Source organism: Macaca fascicularis, chromosome 2, assembly GCF_037993035.2.
Source record: "Macaca fascicularis isolate 582-1 chromosome 2, T2T-MFA8v1.1".
NCBI lineage: Eukaryota > Metazoa > Chordata > Mammalia > Primates > Cercopithecidae > Macaca > Macaca fascicularis.
The window spans coordinates 185,762,646-185,780,577 of record NC_088376.1 but is presented as its reverse complement, the minus strand read 5'-3'; the positions used below and the strand labels follow the sequence as shown (position 1 = coordinate 185,780,577).

The 17,932-nt window shown below is 34.0% G+C and overlaps 1 protein-coding gene across 8 annotated transcripts in view; it reads left to right on the top strand.

Annotated features, from left to right (window-relative positions):
- Nucleotides 1-17,932, top strand: part of EPHA6 (EPH receptor A6) — a 930,448-nt gene that overhangs the window by 257,025 nt on the left and 655,491 nt on the right. The window contains exon 4 of one of the 8 annotated variants that reach the window (XM_045385341.3): nucleotides 12,623-15,529. The exons of the other annotated variants lie outside the window; for them this stretch is intronic. Coding sequence (XP_045241276.2) covers nucleotides 12,623-12,888 — 266 coding nt within the window. The 3' untranslated portion in view covers nucleotides 12,889-15,529. Of the gene's footprint in view, nucleotides 1-12,622; nucleotides 15,530-17,932 lie in introns of those variants that run through there. 8 annotated transcript variants of the gene reach the window in all.

Genomic DNA, 17,932 nt, shown 5'->3' with positions numbered 1-17,932 from the left:
TGGGGCCTTTCAGAAGGTGGAGGGTGGGAGGAGGAAGAGGAAAAACAACTAATCGATACTAGCCTTAATACCTGGGTGATGAAGTACCTATACAACAGACCCCTATGACACAAATTTACCTGTTTAACAATCCTGCACATGTACCCCTGAATTTAAATTAAAAGTTATTTATTTATTTATTTATTTATTTTTTGTTTTTAATCAGCCACAGGGTTTGAGAGGGTTGACTCCAGTTTTGGAAAAAGTTATACTGTGGGTAAAATGTTGTCGAATAACATTGCATGCTACAAATAAATTTTTCATGAAAGGAAAAGTCCATTGATGCAGCAAACTTTATTGTCTTATTTTAAGAAATTGCCACAGCCACCCCAACCTTCAGCAGCTACCATGCTGATCTGTCAGCAACCATCCACATTGAGGCAAGACTCTCCATCATCAAAAAAATTATGACTTGCTGAAGGCTCACATGATTTTTTTTTTTTTTGCAATACGTTAAAATTAAGGTATGTACATTGTTTTCAACATGATGCTATTGCACATTTAATAGAATGTACTACAGTGTAAACACAACGTTAATACGCACTTGGAAACCAAAGAGTCTGTGTGACTTTCTTTATTGTGAAATGCAGTTTATTGGGGTGGTTTGTCACTGAACCCACAATATCTCCATGGTATGCCTGTAATTTACCAATGCTTCTTATATACTACATTTTAAAAGACCAATAACAATGATCCAATGAATATCTGTATTAGCACTGCACTTACTGAAATAATGTAACCTTCCCAGACCTGGTTATAAAATGGATTGTAAAATACTATGGTACTGGAAATAACTTTCAAATCAAGCTGCAACAGCTCCGTTTGAAAGTGTGGGGGAGGGAGTTAATGGCAGGATATGGCAACCATTTCGTATATTGGTTTTTGTCTTTGTAAGGAAACTATTTTCCAAACAAAACTCACCTCAGAAATAAGTAGTTTTTCTCATCAAAAGCTGGAGAACTCTCCAAAACTGCTTATATCACATAATTAGCATTTTCTCTAACTATTTTTGCAGGAGGCATCTGGAAGAGAATATTCAAAGAGTATATAATGAACCTAAACTCAGGAATGTATAAAATTGTGTAACACTTATAAGAACAGAAATTACTGTATATGAAGAAATATAGTTGATGACTTCACAAATTAAACTACAAAAAAAGCAGCTTACAGTGAGAAATGAATATTCTCACAAACTGTCAGTTTAAGAACACAGTGCTTATATATAAAGTATACATGTTTATGACACATAAGATGTTTCACATGTATGTTGTTTTTGCTTGTTTGAATTTCTTGTTCATTTAAAAATAAAGATAGCATACATATTGGTATGAATGTTAGCAAAACTGAGTAATTATACATCACATGTTTCATTTTTTTTTTGGAATATATAGGCTTGATTTGAGCATTTGAGACCAAGCACATAGACATATGCTTACATACTTTAATAGTTGTATTTACACCATAAGGCGAGAAACAGACTTTAAAAAGTAATGACTCACTCTTTTATAAAAGCTAGAAGTGCTTTTGTATAGTTTTGCACCTACGGATTTTATTAAATGTGGAGGTGACTTGCTATAGTTTTCTTTAGTTTTGTATTCCTCAACATAATGCCATATTCATGTATGGAAAGAAAAAGATTTTTGTCAAATTGGCACTAAAAAGATGTAAGAAGCAGAATGCAGAATATTCTTGGTCTCAGGAGTTTAAACAGATAAGAACGCAGAATTAATGCGTCTATTGAAATTAGGCAGGGACTGATGAAAATTTTAAAATATCTTCCAAAATGTTAGGAAAAGCTACAAATAAATTATAACATTACAGATGAAGGCTTAAAGATTTTAACATGTAAAAGGTTTTTATAAATTATTTTAAAATGCTACTCTCTCAATAAAAAATCAAAGGACAAAAACAGCAGTTCAAACAAACATTTGTTAAAAACTACAGAAAGCTAATGTGCACCATGAAAGTGTTCAAAATCAAATCTAATTTAATACTCAAAGAGATGGCTGTTTATCTGTATTAAAGTAATACATCCTTTACGAATGATTATGTGTACTTTTTCTCTCCAGGTTAGATTGAAATTGACACACTTATAGATTCCTGGTGTAAGTATACATTGAAGTAATCATTTCAGGACAGAATTAGCCAGCATACTAGTAGGCCTTCAATGTCAATACACTTTAACCATGTGACTCCATTTCTATTCTAAGGATATATGCACACATAAAAATTAGAACTTGCATTTACTATAGTATTATTTAAAAATTAAAATGATCTAGATGTCCAAATATGAGATTATCAACATTATGATATACCATAACAATAATATAATTTTCATGCATCAATTAAAATAATATTTTAAATATTATAATATTTTACAAATAATGTTTTAAAAATAATGTTAGAAAATACTGGTTACATTTTATTGAAATAAAATTTGGGGAACAAAATTTATATACCAACTTAAATTTTTTTTTAACTTGCATAAAAATTTTGAAAGAAAATTTATCCAAATATTATGTGTGAATCTTTGTAAATTGAGAAGCTTTTTTTGCAATTATAAAATGAGCATATATCATTTTTAAAATTGTCTTTATTAAATTTTGATTGAAAAGTAAAAATTATATATGTTTGTCATGTATAACTTTTTTTGAAATATGTATACATTGTAGAATGGCTACATTGAGCTACATTAGCATATGCATCACCTCACATTTATCATTTTTGTGGTAAGAACACTTAAAATCACTTTTGCAGTTGTGATTTATTTCACATTTTGTACTTTATTTGCAGTTTTCAAACATGAATATGTATTACTTTTAATGTTGGAAAAATATAAAACACTATTACAAAAATTGTTTATGAATCAGATACAGGATCCACACATGAAGAAAGCAGAAAAATGTGCTAAATAGCCTGTTATTTCATTTTATTTTTATTTTATATAAAATCAGAAATTTACAAACATATATGTTCACTTGATAATTTTTCATAAATATTTTAAATTACCCTTTATCTTTTAAAAAATTGTTTAGCATGTCACTGTCAGCTATGCTCAATTTTTCCCCTGCTTTTATTCATCCATATTATATGTTCTTTGGATTTTGCCCATGCATACACTCCCTTTAAAGCTTTCATTTAAAAAACTTTTAATCAGTTCGAGGGCGGTTTATTTGTTGACTTTCACATTAGTATAAAATTCTACTATTTATGCTATTAATTTTGTTTAGGATCTGCCAGCCACTTAGAAGAATCAGTGATATGCATGTAACACCTGTAAAGTAAAAATACCCATGAATATTGAGTCCTTTCTCTGACCTGTGGCACAATCAGTACTGTGTGTTTCTTTTTTCTTTTTATTTGATGAAACTGCCAGTAAATATGATTACATATATTCAGTATTGACCAACAACATTTTTCTTACTTTTTAAAATGTAAGCATTAAAGTTTACTATAATCATTTTGAAAGCAGTCTGACTAAATTTATAGCCTCACTTTTTTTTTTTCTCATGCTACAGATATTTCAATTAGAAAATGCTTTGGCTTTATGATATATAATAAAATATCTGTGAATCCCTAAATTTGTCCGTTGTAACTTAATATTCTATCTATAACTCAGATCTACCACATGAGAGCAAATTATGTAACCCCAACTAATTTGCCATAAGAATTAACAATTGGGCTTAATCTCCTTCAACTTATTTTAACAAGTGTCTTTTGTTAAGACAGATGCTGCCTCAAATTCACTTTCCTTGCCCCTGCCATCAATCTTTGTGAAACATGTTTCTACTTCCACTTCTCTGTCTCTGCCTGGCATTCCTAATTAATATCTTCATCATAAGTATTTTACAAAACCATTCTTTAGTGTGACAGTGATCTCATGGTTGATTCCAATATCCCTGTTTGTTTTAGGATTAAGACTACTTACTATTAATAATGAAAGATTATTGACCGCTCGTTCGCTTTGACGCTCTTTGGTGTTTGCTTTCTGGACAGTCCTCTCTTTTTTATATCACATGCTCATTGTGCTGATTGTCAGCACCACTTCTGCAAAACCTCGCACATGTGGGAGACCAAGACTGATCCTGAGCTTCTTAGCTTTCTACTTGCACCTACCTTTCCCTATAGCGTTTTTATCAAACTATATTGAGAAATGATTCCCAGGTATTTTTTCTACTCCGAATCTTGTTTCTTCTACCGAAATCTGTACTTCTTGTATTCAGTAGTACCCACAAATGAATGTTTACCACTACTTCAAATCTGTCTTAAAATAACATAGATTTCCAGCATTTTCACTTTCAGAAATTTATTCAACACACAGATTGCACAAATTTGCAAGCATATATACACAAAGATAATCACCGGATCATTATTTTTAATAAGTAATGAAAAAAATCTGAATCATTGTTTCAGGATACAAAATCGGTGTACAAAAATCAGTGACATTTATTTGCACCAATAACATTCAAACTGAGAGCCAAATCAAGAACACAATCCTATTTACAATAGCCACAAAAAGAATAAAATACCTGGAAATACAGCTGACTGAGGAGGTGAAGGATTTCTACCAAGATAGTTACTAAACACCGCCGAAAGATATCAGAGATGACAAAAACCAATGGAGAAACATCCCGGGCTCATGGATTGGAAGACTCAACATCACTAAAATGGCCGTACTGCCCAAAGGCGACAGGAACCGAAACAGCATGGTACTGGTACAAAAACATTCTTATTTTAAAAATTTAGTTTTCTAAACCTTCCCAAAACTACTTGTGAGTCAAGAATAATATTTTAAAAGGTCTTAGAATTTCTTAGCAAAATATTTATCACATAGTTTGACTAATTACACAGAAACACTTTCAGTACTTCAATATTATCGGAATAGTTGAAGTTTACCATTAAAATATTTTGATATCACAAGACACACGATTGCTTCAAAATATTCTACTTTGAAATTACATCAGATAACCATGTATAACTGGATACTGTGCTTAGCTTAATATCATCAGTTAAATAAAAATATTATAAGGAAATTTTTATTTGTTTTATCAGAAGGTACCTTATACAAGTTAGATGCACAGTCATAATGCAAAACTTAATTCTACCTTTAAACATCATTTCATGAACTCAATGTTAGGAAATATATATCCTCTTCTTGACAGCTCTAACTTTTTCTCTCAGAAAATCATGGCTTGAGTGAAGAGGTTGAAGAATTCTAACAACACTGAGTCATAATATCAAACTTGAAGTAACAATGCTGTAATAAACATAAAGTGACAGCACATGGCCAACATGCGCATGCACAAAGATTATCCTATGTAATGGCTGGATGTGACCTTAAACAAGTTACTTTGGGGGTACTGGAGAATATCCACTGTTCTGTCATATATGCTTTAGATATCACAGTAGCTTAATATATCCTAATATAGTACATTTCACAGATCCACCTTTAACTTATAGACCTTAAACATTTTATACAAAAGAATTTACTACAAGTACTCAGATAAAATAGAGTAATAGTATTAGGTAAATGTTGCTGCATAATTAGGTTTGTTGTTGTTTCATATACACTGTACTACTTATTTTAAGACTGAGAAATGAAATTGAGCTTTGGCTGGATTTTTGTTTTTACTTGTTAAACTACTTTTCATCTCTTTTCAGTTACTACCTGAGTATATTTTTCTAATGTCAGTAAAATAAATTAAGAAGTTGTTTCTTAGAAATTGATGAGATAAAATGGAAAATTCAGATTTGTGAGCTTTTATGTATATGATGTCTACATATATATATATACTGAGATGGAGTCTCTTGTCACCCAGGCTGGAGTGCAGTGGTAGTTGGGATTACCCACCCCAGTCACTGTACCCGGCTCCTTTTTGTACTTTTAGTAGAGATGGGATTTAACCATGTTGGCCAGGCTGGTCTGGAACTCCTGACCTCAGGATGTCGCTATAAATTAATATTATTTTGACCCTTTCTGCAAATTATTGGACTAAGGCAATATCATTCATGTAACAGCTGTCAAAGTCTTGAGCTAACATATTGTCCTCTTGCTGAAATTTAAAACATTTGAGTCTAACAAAGACCTCATCTCCTTCAGTATTTACGTTTCATTATAGGTTAGATATGTACCGAGCAAGCATTCCTCAAATTATAGTTTGCCTTTATTGGACTTACTAAAAACTAATTTTAAAATTCATTAGTTTTATGAATTGTGGAATTTAAAAACAGAAATATTACATATATTTCACATAACAAGTTTTTAATAAAGTTTTACCATATTAAATTATTATTTTTCCACTTTGCAGTAATAAACTTAGCAAATGGAAAGGACATTAAGTTACATAGTTTTCAAGGAAATATAAATATAAATATGCCCGTAAGCACATATACATACATATATGCATACATGTTAAAAGTAATTTTTAACATTCATTGGTTACATTTTATTATTAAACATTTTGCACATCCTAAATGTTAAAATAGATATTTACATAACATTTATTGAATAAATTTATACCATGGGGAAAAAAATCAAAAGATTTCGTACATGGGAATTTATTATTTAGATGAAGATATCAGAAGTATCAAGTTACATATCTAAAGAGTGTACTAATCTATAATTTATAGATTTTTAAAAGTTTCAATTTTTTCCCATTATTGAATTGCATATTAATAACATTATTTTGAGTAAGTAAATAATATGCAATTATCAGTGAAGGAATAAGATTCATTACTTTTAGTACCCTGCAATGCATGTTGAATATGGTCAGATGGAAAAACACGTAAGTTTTTTTTTCCTGTGGTCATGTCACGAAGCAGCCTTGCCTTCAGTCTGGACACTACTCCTGCCAGACAGAAGTTAAACTGCTTTTGTTCAAGAAAGCTAGCCCATGGGAAGGAAAAGACACGGATGGCCTAGAAGGGCAAGGATTGTGCTGCCCTCGGTGAAGTGGGTTCCTGGAATTTATAGACAGCTGTGGAGAAGCTTCTGTGCATGGAGCCTCCTCTGTTCTCCCAGACGGCAGCAGTCACTAGAAGACCTTGATGGGGTGTTATGTCTAGACTTCTGATGGGGGTGTGCATCTGAAGACTGAACCTCAAGTTCAGTACCTTTGGAAGAGCAGCAAGGGTCCCATTGGCTAGATTTAGCATGGGAGAGTGGACATGATGATCAAACCAAAAAGACATGACTAATGAGAACCTTCCTTGAACTGAAAACTGATTTCTTTTTCCCAAGATTTCTGTAGTGCATAAGAAGCCAGAGGCTTCTTTGCCCTTAACAAAAGGGAAAAGGCCACTAGCTAGGCAGGTGGGTGTTCAGAACCCTATGAAACTGATTTAGAAAATGGAAAATACAAAAGGTGTACATTATTTTTCACCTGAGTCATGTAGAACAAGTTTCTCCTCATTGAAAGGGCCTTGTTAAGTGGAATGTGTTAGCTTCCTCAGTGAGAGTGTCTTCTGAAATGACAGTAGTGGGTTACCGCTTTCCTCTGTCCATTCCTGAGACCACAGAGGAGATCTCACTGGCAGAATATCAGGGACTCTGCTAACGAAGTCTCCTTAGTGTTCAATGTGTTCATTACAACACAGTTCTCGTTTCTTCAGTACTGATCAGTCCAAAGCAATTTAAAATTATTTGTACCTTCATTTCACATTAAAACATTTTTGGCTGGTCACGGTAGCTCATGCCTGTAATCCCAGCACTTTGGGAGGCCGAGGCAGGCAGATCACAAGGTCAAGAGATAGAGACCATCCTGGCCAACATGGTGAAACCCCGTCTCTACTAAAAATACATAAAGTAGCCAGGTGTGGTGGCACATGTCTGTAGTCCCAGCTACTCAGGAGGCTGAGGCAGGAGAATTGCTTGAATCCAGGAAGCAGAGATTGCAGTGAGCCGAGATCGTGCCGCTGCACTCCAGCCTGGTGACAGAGGAAGACCCCATCTAAAAAAAAAAAAATCAGTTTAAGAAACATGTTGGCCGAGACGGGCGGATCACGAGGTCAGGAGATCGAGACCATCCTGGCTAACACGGTGAAACCCCGTCTCTACTAAAAAATACAAAAAACTAGCCGGGTGAGGTGGCGGGCGCCTGTAGTCTCAGCTACTCGGGAGGCTGAGGCAGGAGAATGGCGTCAACCCGGGAGGCGGAGCTTGCAGTGAGCTGAGCTGAGATCCGGCCACTGCACTCCAGCCTGGGCGACAGAGCGAGACTCCATCTCAAAAAAAAAAAAAAAAAAAAAAGAAACATGTTACGGGAGGTTAAATCACTTGCTGAAGATACAGTATTAGTAAGCAGGCTCCCAGGAATTGAATGGAAGGGTTATGTGACTGTAATGTCTATACTGGAATTTCAATCATTATAAATTGATGGACAATTAATTAATCTTATCAAATTTTTGGCAAATACTGAGCAAGGATTATTCATGTGAGAAGGTCAGTCTGCTTTCTAGGGACTCATTCTGCCTCCATTCTTAGATGCCTAGAGCTGTTTGGTCCCTGAGGTCTGTGGGTTCTCTGGAGAAGCATGCCTGAACTCCAGCTCATATAGCCAGAAGGACTTTCATGCTTCGTTTCTCTTAGTCTCGTTTCTCACCTTCCTGCACCTGAAGGCACACATTTCCTGAGGCATACTTTTGTGTTTGATGTTTTCATTTCCCCTGCCTCTACTTTGTTTCCACTGTCTTCTGTTCCTCCTCTTCTTCCGGATTATTCTCCACTTTAGATCTCAGTGCCTGCCTGGCAGAGGACTGGGTTTTCTTCATTCCTTTGTACTTTGATCCTCAGCCTCTATGATTTCCTCCCAGTGTCTGTGTCCCTTGATTCCCTCAAATGCTAATAAGCACTGGTCACTCTACCAGTGCTTGGTTGGCTTTACTGCTCAACATTCCGTACGGAAAGGGTCCCAGCTAAAAGCAACATCTAGGCGTGATACTCGAGACACTAAGGTTTGGGAAAAGGATTGCCTGTGGTTTCGAAGAGCATCTTTCTAAGGGCAGCATTCAGTATGTTTTATCACCAGTGAGGCACTAAATAGAAACTGGCTTTAGGGCCAGAGCAGAGTTCTTACCTTCGTCTATGCCAAGGTTATTTGCCAAATCTTCAAGGGGATAGGACAGAGAAAGCCAGGAGAGATACCAGTGTGGCAGAGTGGTCACTCAGGAAGTCTGGAAACCGGGTTTTACCAATTGGTAGAAAACTATGTCATACTTCAACAATTTGTGAAGCTGTACCAGTGAGAATTGAATATAAGGTCTAACTCTTACATGTCTGAAAAACAAAAATTTAAGACATTACTGTGGAAAAATAGTTAACTAATATCAAACTTGTTGATAAGATGCTGAATATTACATGACCTTTTCACAGTTTGCTTTTTTAACATTTGATGACATAACTTAAGTTTTAGAAATTAAGATCATACTTGAGTCAAAAGTCTATAGGCTTATTTTTGTTTATTCATTTTTTGTCCTGTAATCTTTCTGATGGTGATCTATCAACAATCTGAAATTAATGAAAATTAGCTTTCCCCTTGATGTTGCCCTCAAAATGCGGAGAATTCCAGAGTCTCAGAAATCTGTCATTTTCCAATGCCACATGTTATTTTCAAAAGGAGCTACCCAAACAAATAGAAATCAAAACGACCTATGCCTGTTCTCCACTGGATTTGTGTATCAGTAGCTTCAAATCCTATTATATGTAAATGATAATAAAATCTTAGGTTGCTATTCCCATGGCTCCACAGCAGAGACAGTTTTCACTCTAGGAATCTCTAAAAGTAGGAAGTGACTTCTCTAGAGCATTTGGTAAGCCCGTCAAACCATAACCACTTTGAAAGTTGAGTAAGTCATTAGTTTTATGACCTATCTAGCTTAAAAACATGGAAAACTGATGTGATGCTGATTTAATTGAAAACACACAGGGAGATTATTTTCATCACTTCCTGAATAAGGGATAAAGCAATATAAATTATATTGAAATTTTGTCTGTATTTAATTGCTGAGTAGTGTACTGCAATTTATACTTTAAGTACTAATTATTTTAATGTAATTATATTTAATTATTATAATTGCTATTCATATCTTATGTTCTAATAGAGACATATCATATTGAGGGCCTTTTTCACAAAATTACTATATTCCCTTCATGCCAGAAAACAGAATAGGGAATTTACCTTAATTTAGTGGTAAAAAGCTATTTGTTTCTTCATGTATTTCAAACTGTTTCAAAATGGATTAAGTTACTAATCTTTATCTTTTTTATTAGGTTATTTTGACCAAGATGTTTTATAACAATTCTGGCAACCCTTTGAAATTAAAAAACAGAAATAGCATGCTTTGTTTGTGTATAAATTATGGCTTTATATATTTTATACATTTACGTGTAGATCACACTATAAATTCACATCTTTTTTTCTCCCGTGGGCATTACAGTATAAATAAAAGGGTGGTTAGACATTGTACATTTTTTGCTCTAAATTTATAATGCATTACAATATATTAAACTAAATAAGTTTGTAAATTATAGCACATATAATATTTGAAAATTCAAGAAATAGAAGGGAAAAGGCAATCTACAGTGACTAGAAAACAAATTCCAATTCATTGCCTCATATGACCTGAATTTAATTTGCTTACATTTTTCAAGAGAAACACCTATTTACCGTGTTCTTTTTGATATAGTACATATAAATCTGAAATACTGTGTTTCAGCTTGGGTAATGGAGTCATTACCTCAATTTTAAACATTCTGTAACCTGAAATTGGGATTTAAAATGGACTCATTGGCTGAGCAAAATTACCACAAGTAAAAACAATTTCTAGAAACTTAGAGTCGAGATTTATCTTTCAAATTGCTTTTTTAGATAGAATGAGGAATAATACTCAGGAAAATTTGAAAGCATGTACCTTTCGAACCAAGAAAAATTTACCAGTATACGTTGTAGTGAATAAAAGAGTTAGATGTTTTAACGCTTGTTTACACTAATAATTACAGTAATAATATTGAACATTTATAGTGTATTTAGCAGTTGCAGCCATTTACCAAAAATTCAATGTGTATTAATTTTCACAAAAGGCTACTTGTACTTAAGATACTACTCTTCCCTCTTCCATTTTCCTAGGACAACAGGCACAAACCAACACTGTCTCAAGAAAATTAGGTTATGTGATTTCCCAACCTGATCAATTTTCAGACAGTAAAGCATTTTGCAAATAGGTTTTCCTTTATGTTCCCTATATGATATGAAAAATTCCGTAGTCTCAGAAGTCTTTGCCATTTTCTATGCTGTAGGTTAACTCAGAAGGGATCCCCCAAAACTAACTGGAAACAATATTAAGACCTATGGATCAGAGTATCAACAACCATAAAAACAAAAATATCTGGAGATCAATGTACACTGGATACTTGCTTTTTTTTTTTTTTTTTGAGACGGACTCTCGCTCTGTCTCCCAGGCTGGAGTGCAGTGGCGCGATCTCGGCTCACTGCAAGCTCCGCCTCCCGGGTTCAGGTCATTCTTCTGCCTCAGCCTCCCGAGTAGCTGGGACTACAGGCGCCCGCCACCTCGCCCGGCTATTTTTTTTTGTATTTTTAGTAGAGGCGGGGTTTCACCATGTTAGCCAGATGGTCTCGATCTCCTGACCTCGGGATCCACCCGCCTCGGCCTCCCAAAGTGCTGGGATTACAGGCGTGAGCCCCCGCGCCCAGCCAGATCACTGTTTTTAAGAAGGGTACATTCCAAACAAATGTTATCCTAAGAATTTGACTAAATTAGACTAAGTGGAACAACTGTTTATGTAAAACTATTTGTGGAGGTTTTTTGCATAGGAAGTGTATACGGAAGTTCAAAGGCATAGACTGTATCCAAGAGAAAAAAGTTGAATGTAGGGGTCATGATTTAAGAACTTTGTGACCCTGAAAAATACACTTGATCTTTCAAACCTTCAGTTTTCTCTTCTGTAAGATAATATTTTCTGTTCTGTAAGATTAGGCTAATACATATGTTAAATAATATTTGTGGTGATTAAAGGGAGAATGACCACATTGTATTTAGTGTGGACCCCCTATACACTCATTGAATGTTAGCTGTTTGTTATTACATGAATATATTTATTGTAAAGGCCATGTATTTTTGTTGCTGCGAAGATGACTCTCAGTCTGGTTGTTTCTTATCATTGTAGTGCTTTAAGAAAAATAAATTCGAACCTTTGAAAAAGAGAAATACTCAGTCTTCATGTCTGTATCTTCTAAGTTAGTGTTCTAGTATCTGGCCTGAACATCTGCTTCTTGGTAGGGAGATTGGTGTTGTGGAGGGTGATGAGGCCCACTTGCTTTCTGATGGGTTGAGAACCACTGTGATAGGGAACTTGGTGTACTGAATTATTCTCAATTAAAATGTTTTTTTTTTTAATGCTATATTTTGGGTTAACATTTTTTCTTTTTTTCAAGAAAAAAAAGAAAAGAAAATAACATATTATCACCATATGTAACAAACTAAACAAAAGATAGAACATTTTCCCTGGGAAAGCATAGCTTTGATTTTACAAATTCTTACCACTTTTACTCTTTCTTTTGTTTCACAGTGTGTGTGTACACCCAGATCTTATGCTGCACCTGTCATTGTGCTGAGCAATGGGGATATCACAGAGAAGGTTGGAACGAGAGTGACAACAGGAGAGACAGTTACAGACAAAATGTTAATCAAATAGAGATCACAGTTTTAGTCCTGTCAGTATATGGACACTCCCTTAACTCCAAATGCATGGCTTCTATAAATTGTCTTGGAGGACTAGGCTTAGGCCTGAGCAAAAATAAGGCGTTTGAGTTTTCCCTCGAATACCAATTTTGAGGTTGGTTTATTTCAATGAATGTGGAAGACAACAGTATATCTATAAATCTGGCCGAGTGAATTAACTCAGCAGGTCTATTACTATTATCATTACCATAATTCGATGAGTTACTAACATTCTTTTCTTAGGGTATAAAAAAGCTGGTTACCAATGGTATTGGTGCTTTTTTCAACTTGAAGTGTGACTCCTTGATGGAAGAAGCCATATTATAATATCGAACAATTCTATTTAGACCTATCCAGGTACATCAGGAGAACATATATGAACCAACATGGGTCCAAGAATGAGACAAACTTAGGTTTCTTCCATGTTTCACTATTTATTGGCTGTATTAGTGAGAGTTACACAACTGCAAAAAAAAAAAAAAAAAATCCCAAATGTATCTACGACTTAACCAATAAAAATTCTAAGCAGCTCTCAAACACGGAGTGATTCAGGGAGCTAGGCTTCTACCATCTCGTAGCTCCAGCCTTGTGTAGGGTCTCAAATCCACTTGGTGGGTAGAATAAGAGAACCTGGAGAAGGCTGACTAGCTTATTAAATATCTTGACCTGCAAGTGACACAGTCACCTTTATTATTGGTGAGAACCCACCAACAAACTTACTTGGATAGAAATCGGAGCTGAGAAATATAATCCTTGGTTATATAGCTACTTCCTTGATGTAAGTCTATAACTTTTGGTGGATATCTAGCCATCTTACCAAGCTAACTCTATGACTTTGAAAACTGAAATTCTATCATTCTGATTCCTGATTTAAAAGAGGAGTAAGACTGGATGCAGTGGCTCACTCCTGTAATCCCAGCACCTTGGGAGGCTGAGGCGGGTGGATCGCTTGAGGTCAGGAGTTCGAGACCAGCCTGGCCAACATGGTGAAACCCCTTCTCTACCAAAAAATACAAAAATTAGCTGGTCATGGTGGCATGCGCCTATAATCCCAGCCACCCGGGAGGCTGAGACATGAGAATTGCTTGAACCCAGGAGGCAGAGTTTGCCATGGGCTGAGATCATGTAACTGCACTCCAGCCTGGGTGACACAGCAAGACTCCGTCTCAAAAAAAAAGTAAAAATAAAAAAAAAGGCAATAATACCCCTGAATGATAGGTAATGAAGAGTAACTGAAATAGTGTGCGTAATACTTGACATACAGTCTAATCGTAATATGAATTCTCAATATATGGTAACATGCTATAATTATTATAATCATGTGATCCATACTCTGTATAGGTGGAATGATCACTTCCTTCTCCATCTCTTTAGGGTGATGTAATAGTTTTATTCCATTCCTCCCGAATGCTGATTAATCTTATCATTTTATAATATTACAGCTATTTATGACCTTTTTAAATGAACATTCTTTCCCATAGGAGTAGTAATACCAAATACTTTCTTTTTGTATCTAGGACTTCTGTCAGGGAAGAATTTCAATTCTGAGATTGAAAGTGGCTTTTTTGGGTTAGTAACTATATCGCTTCAGACACAGCATGCATAGAGCAAGGGGGTTACCTCTGGGATTGGCTAAGTCATGGCCAGATGATCCTCCATGCTGCTGACCCTTACAGCATTAGAAAACCTGTACTAGTCACAATATAAGGAGTTCTCTCTGCTATGTAGCATCAAACTCATATGACCTTTCAATGAAGTTCCTTTTATTCTGTGTCCTGAAATATATGGTTACTGTTAACGTGTCATGTTGATTATGTTATATTTAGTTTCATATTTGTAAACTACATAGTTGTTTTTGTTTTCACATGGAAATTATGAAATGCTATAGCAAATCATCAGTTTCTGTTATTACACCCCTAACAGTAAATACTTCTAAACTATTAAAGAGTGACTTGAGTAGAATTTAATATTCTGGTCATGATATCAAAAGTAAACAGTAACTTTTAATCACTTTCTATTCTCATTATAGCTCCTGTCATAACAACTATTTTCTGAGCTTTTAAATGGAAGAACAAGCAAGCAACAATGTAACGTCACTTGTCATCGTCTCTTAAAGATTGCGTTGTCGCATTAGTTTAACTTCAAATCAAAGTTTAGAAATATTAGTGCTAGGCAGCTATTTATCTTGAGTTATTAACATTTCTCGGTTATTAAAATCTGGTTATTTCTTTGAGGTTTCAATGATTGAAATATAAACTAGAAAGAGGAAAATGTCAAGTGTATCTCATTCTGATTAGTATTATAATTGTAAAGTTCTTTTAGTCTTGCTACATAAGCTATTATTTTAGCCTTCACATTTTAAAAGGCTTCAACATTTTATTGGGAAACATCTGCAGGAAAACAATATTTTAGAGACAGGGAAAGAAAAGAGGAAAACTAAAGTGCTGCAGTGTTAAAGATAGAGTGTAGCCTTTATTAAATGAATATGATCTACCAAAACGTGTTCAGGACTTTGGGTAAGAAAACCTAGGTCTGACTCACCGTACTAGCTGTATGAGATCTTGAGTAAGGTAACCTATAATTTGGAAGTTTTCATTTTCTTCTCTTTAAGATGGAGAGAAAAATTATTCCCATCCCCTATGATTAGTGTAAGATTTAAAAATTGAATAAGAGAAAAGGGCTGCCATTAAAACTAGTAAATACAGAAAACTAGCAGTCTGTTTTTAATCAAAACTATTTTCAACTAAAATAAAAATTTTAATGAAAGAAGCATAATATTGTTAAAAAGCATCCTGCTTTCTATAGTTGTGACCCTGCCTCCCACCTTCCTTTTCAGAATTACATGGCACAGGCTGATAACGCTTACTATTATTCAGACTCTCATGAGACTAATGAAATTCCTGATTTTTAGCTGGACTTATGGCTACTTAAAAATAATGACCACATTTCCTATCCTGCTTTTCAGTGATGTGTGGCCATATGACTAAGTATGTGAGGGCAAGTGGTGTGTGTAACTCTGGGATACATCCTTAGAACAGTGGTTCACAAAGTTTGTTGCGTATCATCATCACTTGAAGGATTTGTTTAAAAACAAAAACAAAAACAAAAAAAAACAGATGGTTAAATTCCATCCTGGAGTTTTAGATCAGTAAGTCTGGAGAAGAGCTTGAGAATTTGCATTTCTAGTAAGTTCCTAAATGATGCTGATGCTGCAGCTTAAATGATATTGTACTTCAAAAACCTCTGCTTTCTTGTTTTGTTTTTCTTCCACTCTAATGCTCAGAACATGAATGTGATGGCTCAGGATGATTCTAGAACCAAAAGTTTAAGGACCCTATCCTAGGGATAGTAGATAAGACACATAGGACTGAGGACCTAATATGAAACTCATTAATAGTGATTAAGACTTTTTGAGCTGGAAGCAATGGGTTTTGATTTGATAATGCTGTTACTTTTAACTTTGGCCTAACAAAGCTATTTTATATGTATCCAAATATATGGAGGAAAATGTATTTGCAAAATGTGTATGTGTGTGTTGTAACCTAAGGAAATACACACACACACACATATACATGTCTATATCTATATCTGTATAGTTGAGCACTGAGTTTTTCATAGGAAATATGAGTAGTTTAAATATTTAGAGTAGCTTAAAAGTATATTATTGTATAAATTTATATTTTAAATCTATGAACATTTCACAGAACTACAAGGGTATATGATTAATAATGAGATTTACGGACTTCGTACATATTGAGAGTACTTGGCTTTCAACCTCATGCCTCATGACTTTTCTAAACTACTGAATGTAACTCAAAAGAAGAATATAACCTGTCATGGGTTATGCCAAAGTAGGCATTTAAAAAAATCTCAGTGAGACATCGGAGAAAAAAGTCAGTATATTCAGTTATCTTTTACTGAAAGCTAAAATCATTGGTAAACCTTTACCTATTTTATATGATTCTAAAATTTTCTTAAGTTTTGAATAATCAGGAGTGGTTTCAAAAATAAAAATGTCAATTTTAATTAAAGTTAAAAACCAAAAGTTACTGCTTATTACAGTATAAGGGATATAGTATAATCTTTTTTATATTCATATTTAGATCTATGGAGAGCAAAAGACATATGTCAAATAAAGTCTATCATCTGTTAACAAACTTTCTAAATTATAAGTAACTCAGTGTTAAATGGCCACACCTCCTAATGTTTCCTCCATTTTAGTTCCCTACGTAGTTTATGAGTTCATAAACATTTACTTAAATAAAAATTTAAATTCCAAAAGAAAAAAATCCAATTTGGGGTCATTTCATTAATGTTTATCTTTAAAGCAGTTACTATGATATTATGAAAAAAAGAGAAAATACAGTTTAAGCTAAAAGAATTTGAATGTTCCAAACACAAAGAAATGATAAGTATTTAGTAGAGTATTAGCTGGTTTATAAAAATGACATATGCAATATCATTAATAAAAGAGAAATAAAAAATATGTAAATGGAAAATAGAAAAGTATTTTTTAAGAAATGACATAAAGAAAATTTTAAATAATTGAGCCATCAAGATTGACATCATTGCTATATTTTGTTTCCTCGCAGTCAAAGCTAACAGACATAATCAGTTATATAATTTATTCTTCCTTTTTTTCAGAGATAAAGGAAATATACTAACTTTTAAACAAAACAAAAGGTTTTACATTGAAAGCATTGAATTTTAAAAATGGGAAAAACATATTGTGAATCTGAAAATACAAGTTATAGCTGAATGACCCTTTCAGTGAAGATAAAATCACATTGGTTCTTTTTTTCAAAGAAATAATCATATGACACTTTTAATATATAGCTTTATATAAAAGATAGTTGATTAAAATTTATATCTTCACTGCCAGATTGGAAGACCTTTTGTATGGAAATGCATGCCATATCTGGTGTCATATATGTCATATGTCAAGCTTGTATCCGTAATAGGTAAAATAAATGTTTTTTTAGTAATTGATGAAATAACAAAATTTAATACTAAGAAATGTTTCCTGGTGTTTTAATCACATAGCAGATAAATCAGAAGAATGTATGTAGCTAATGTGTCCAAAAAGAGAAGTCAAGTAGGCAGTGGTTATTAAATCACATTTCTTGATGTGAGTATTGATGTGGGTGAGAATAATATG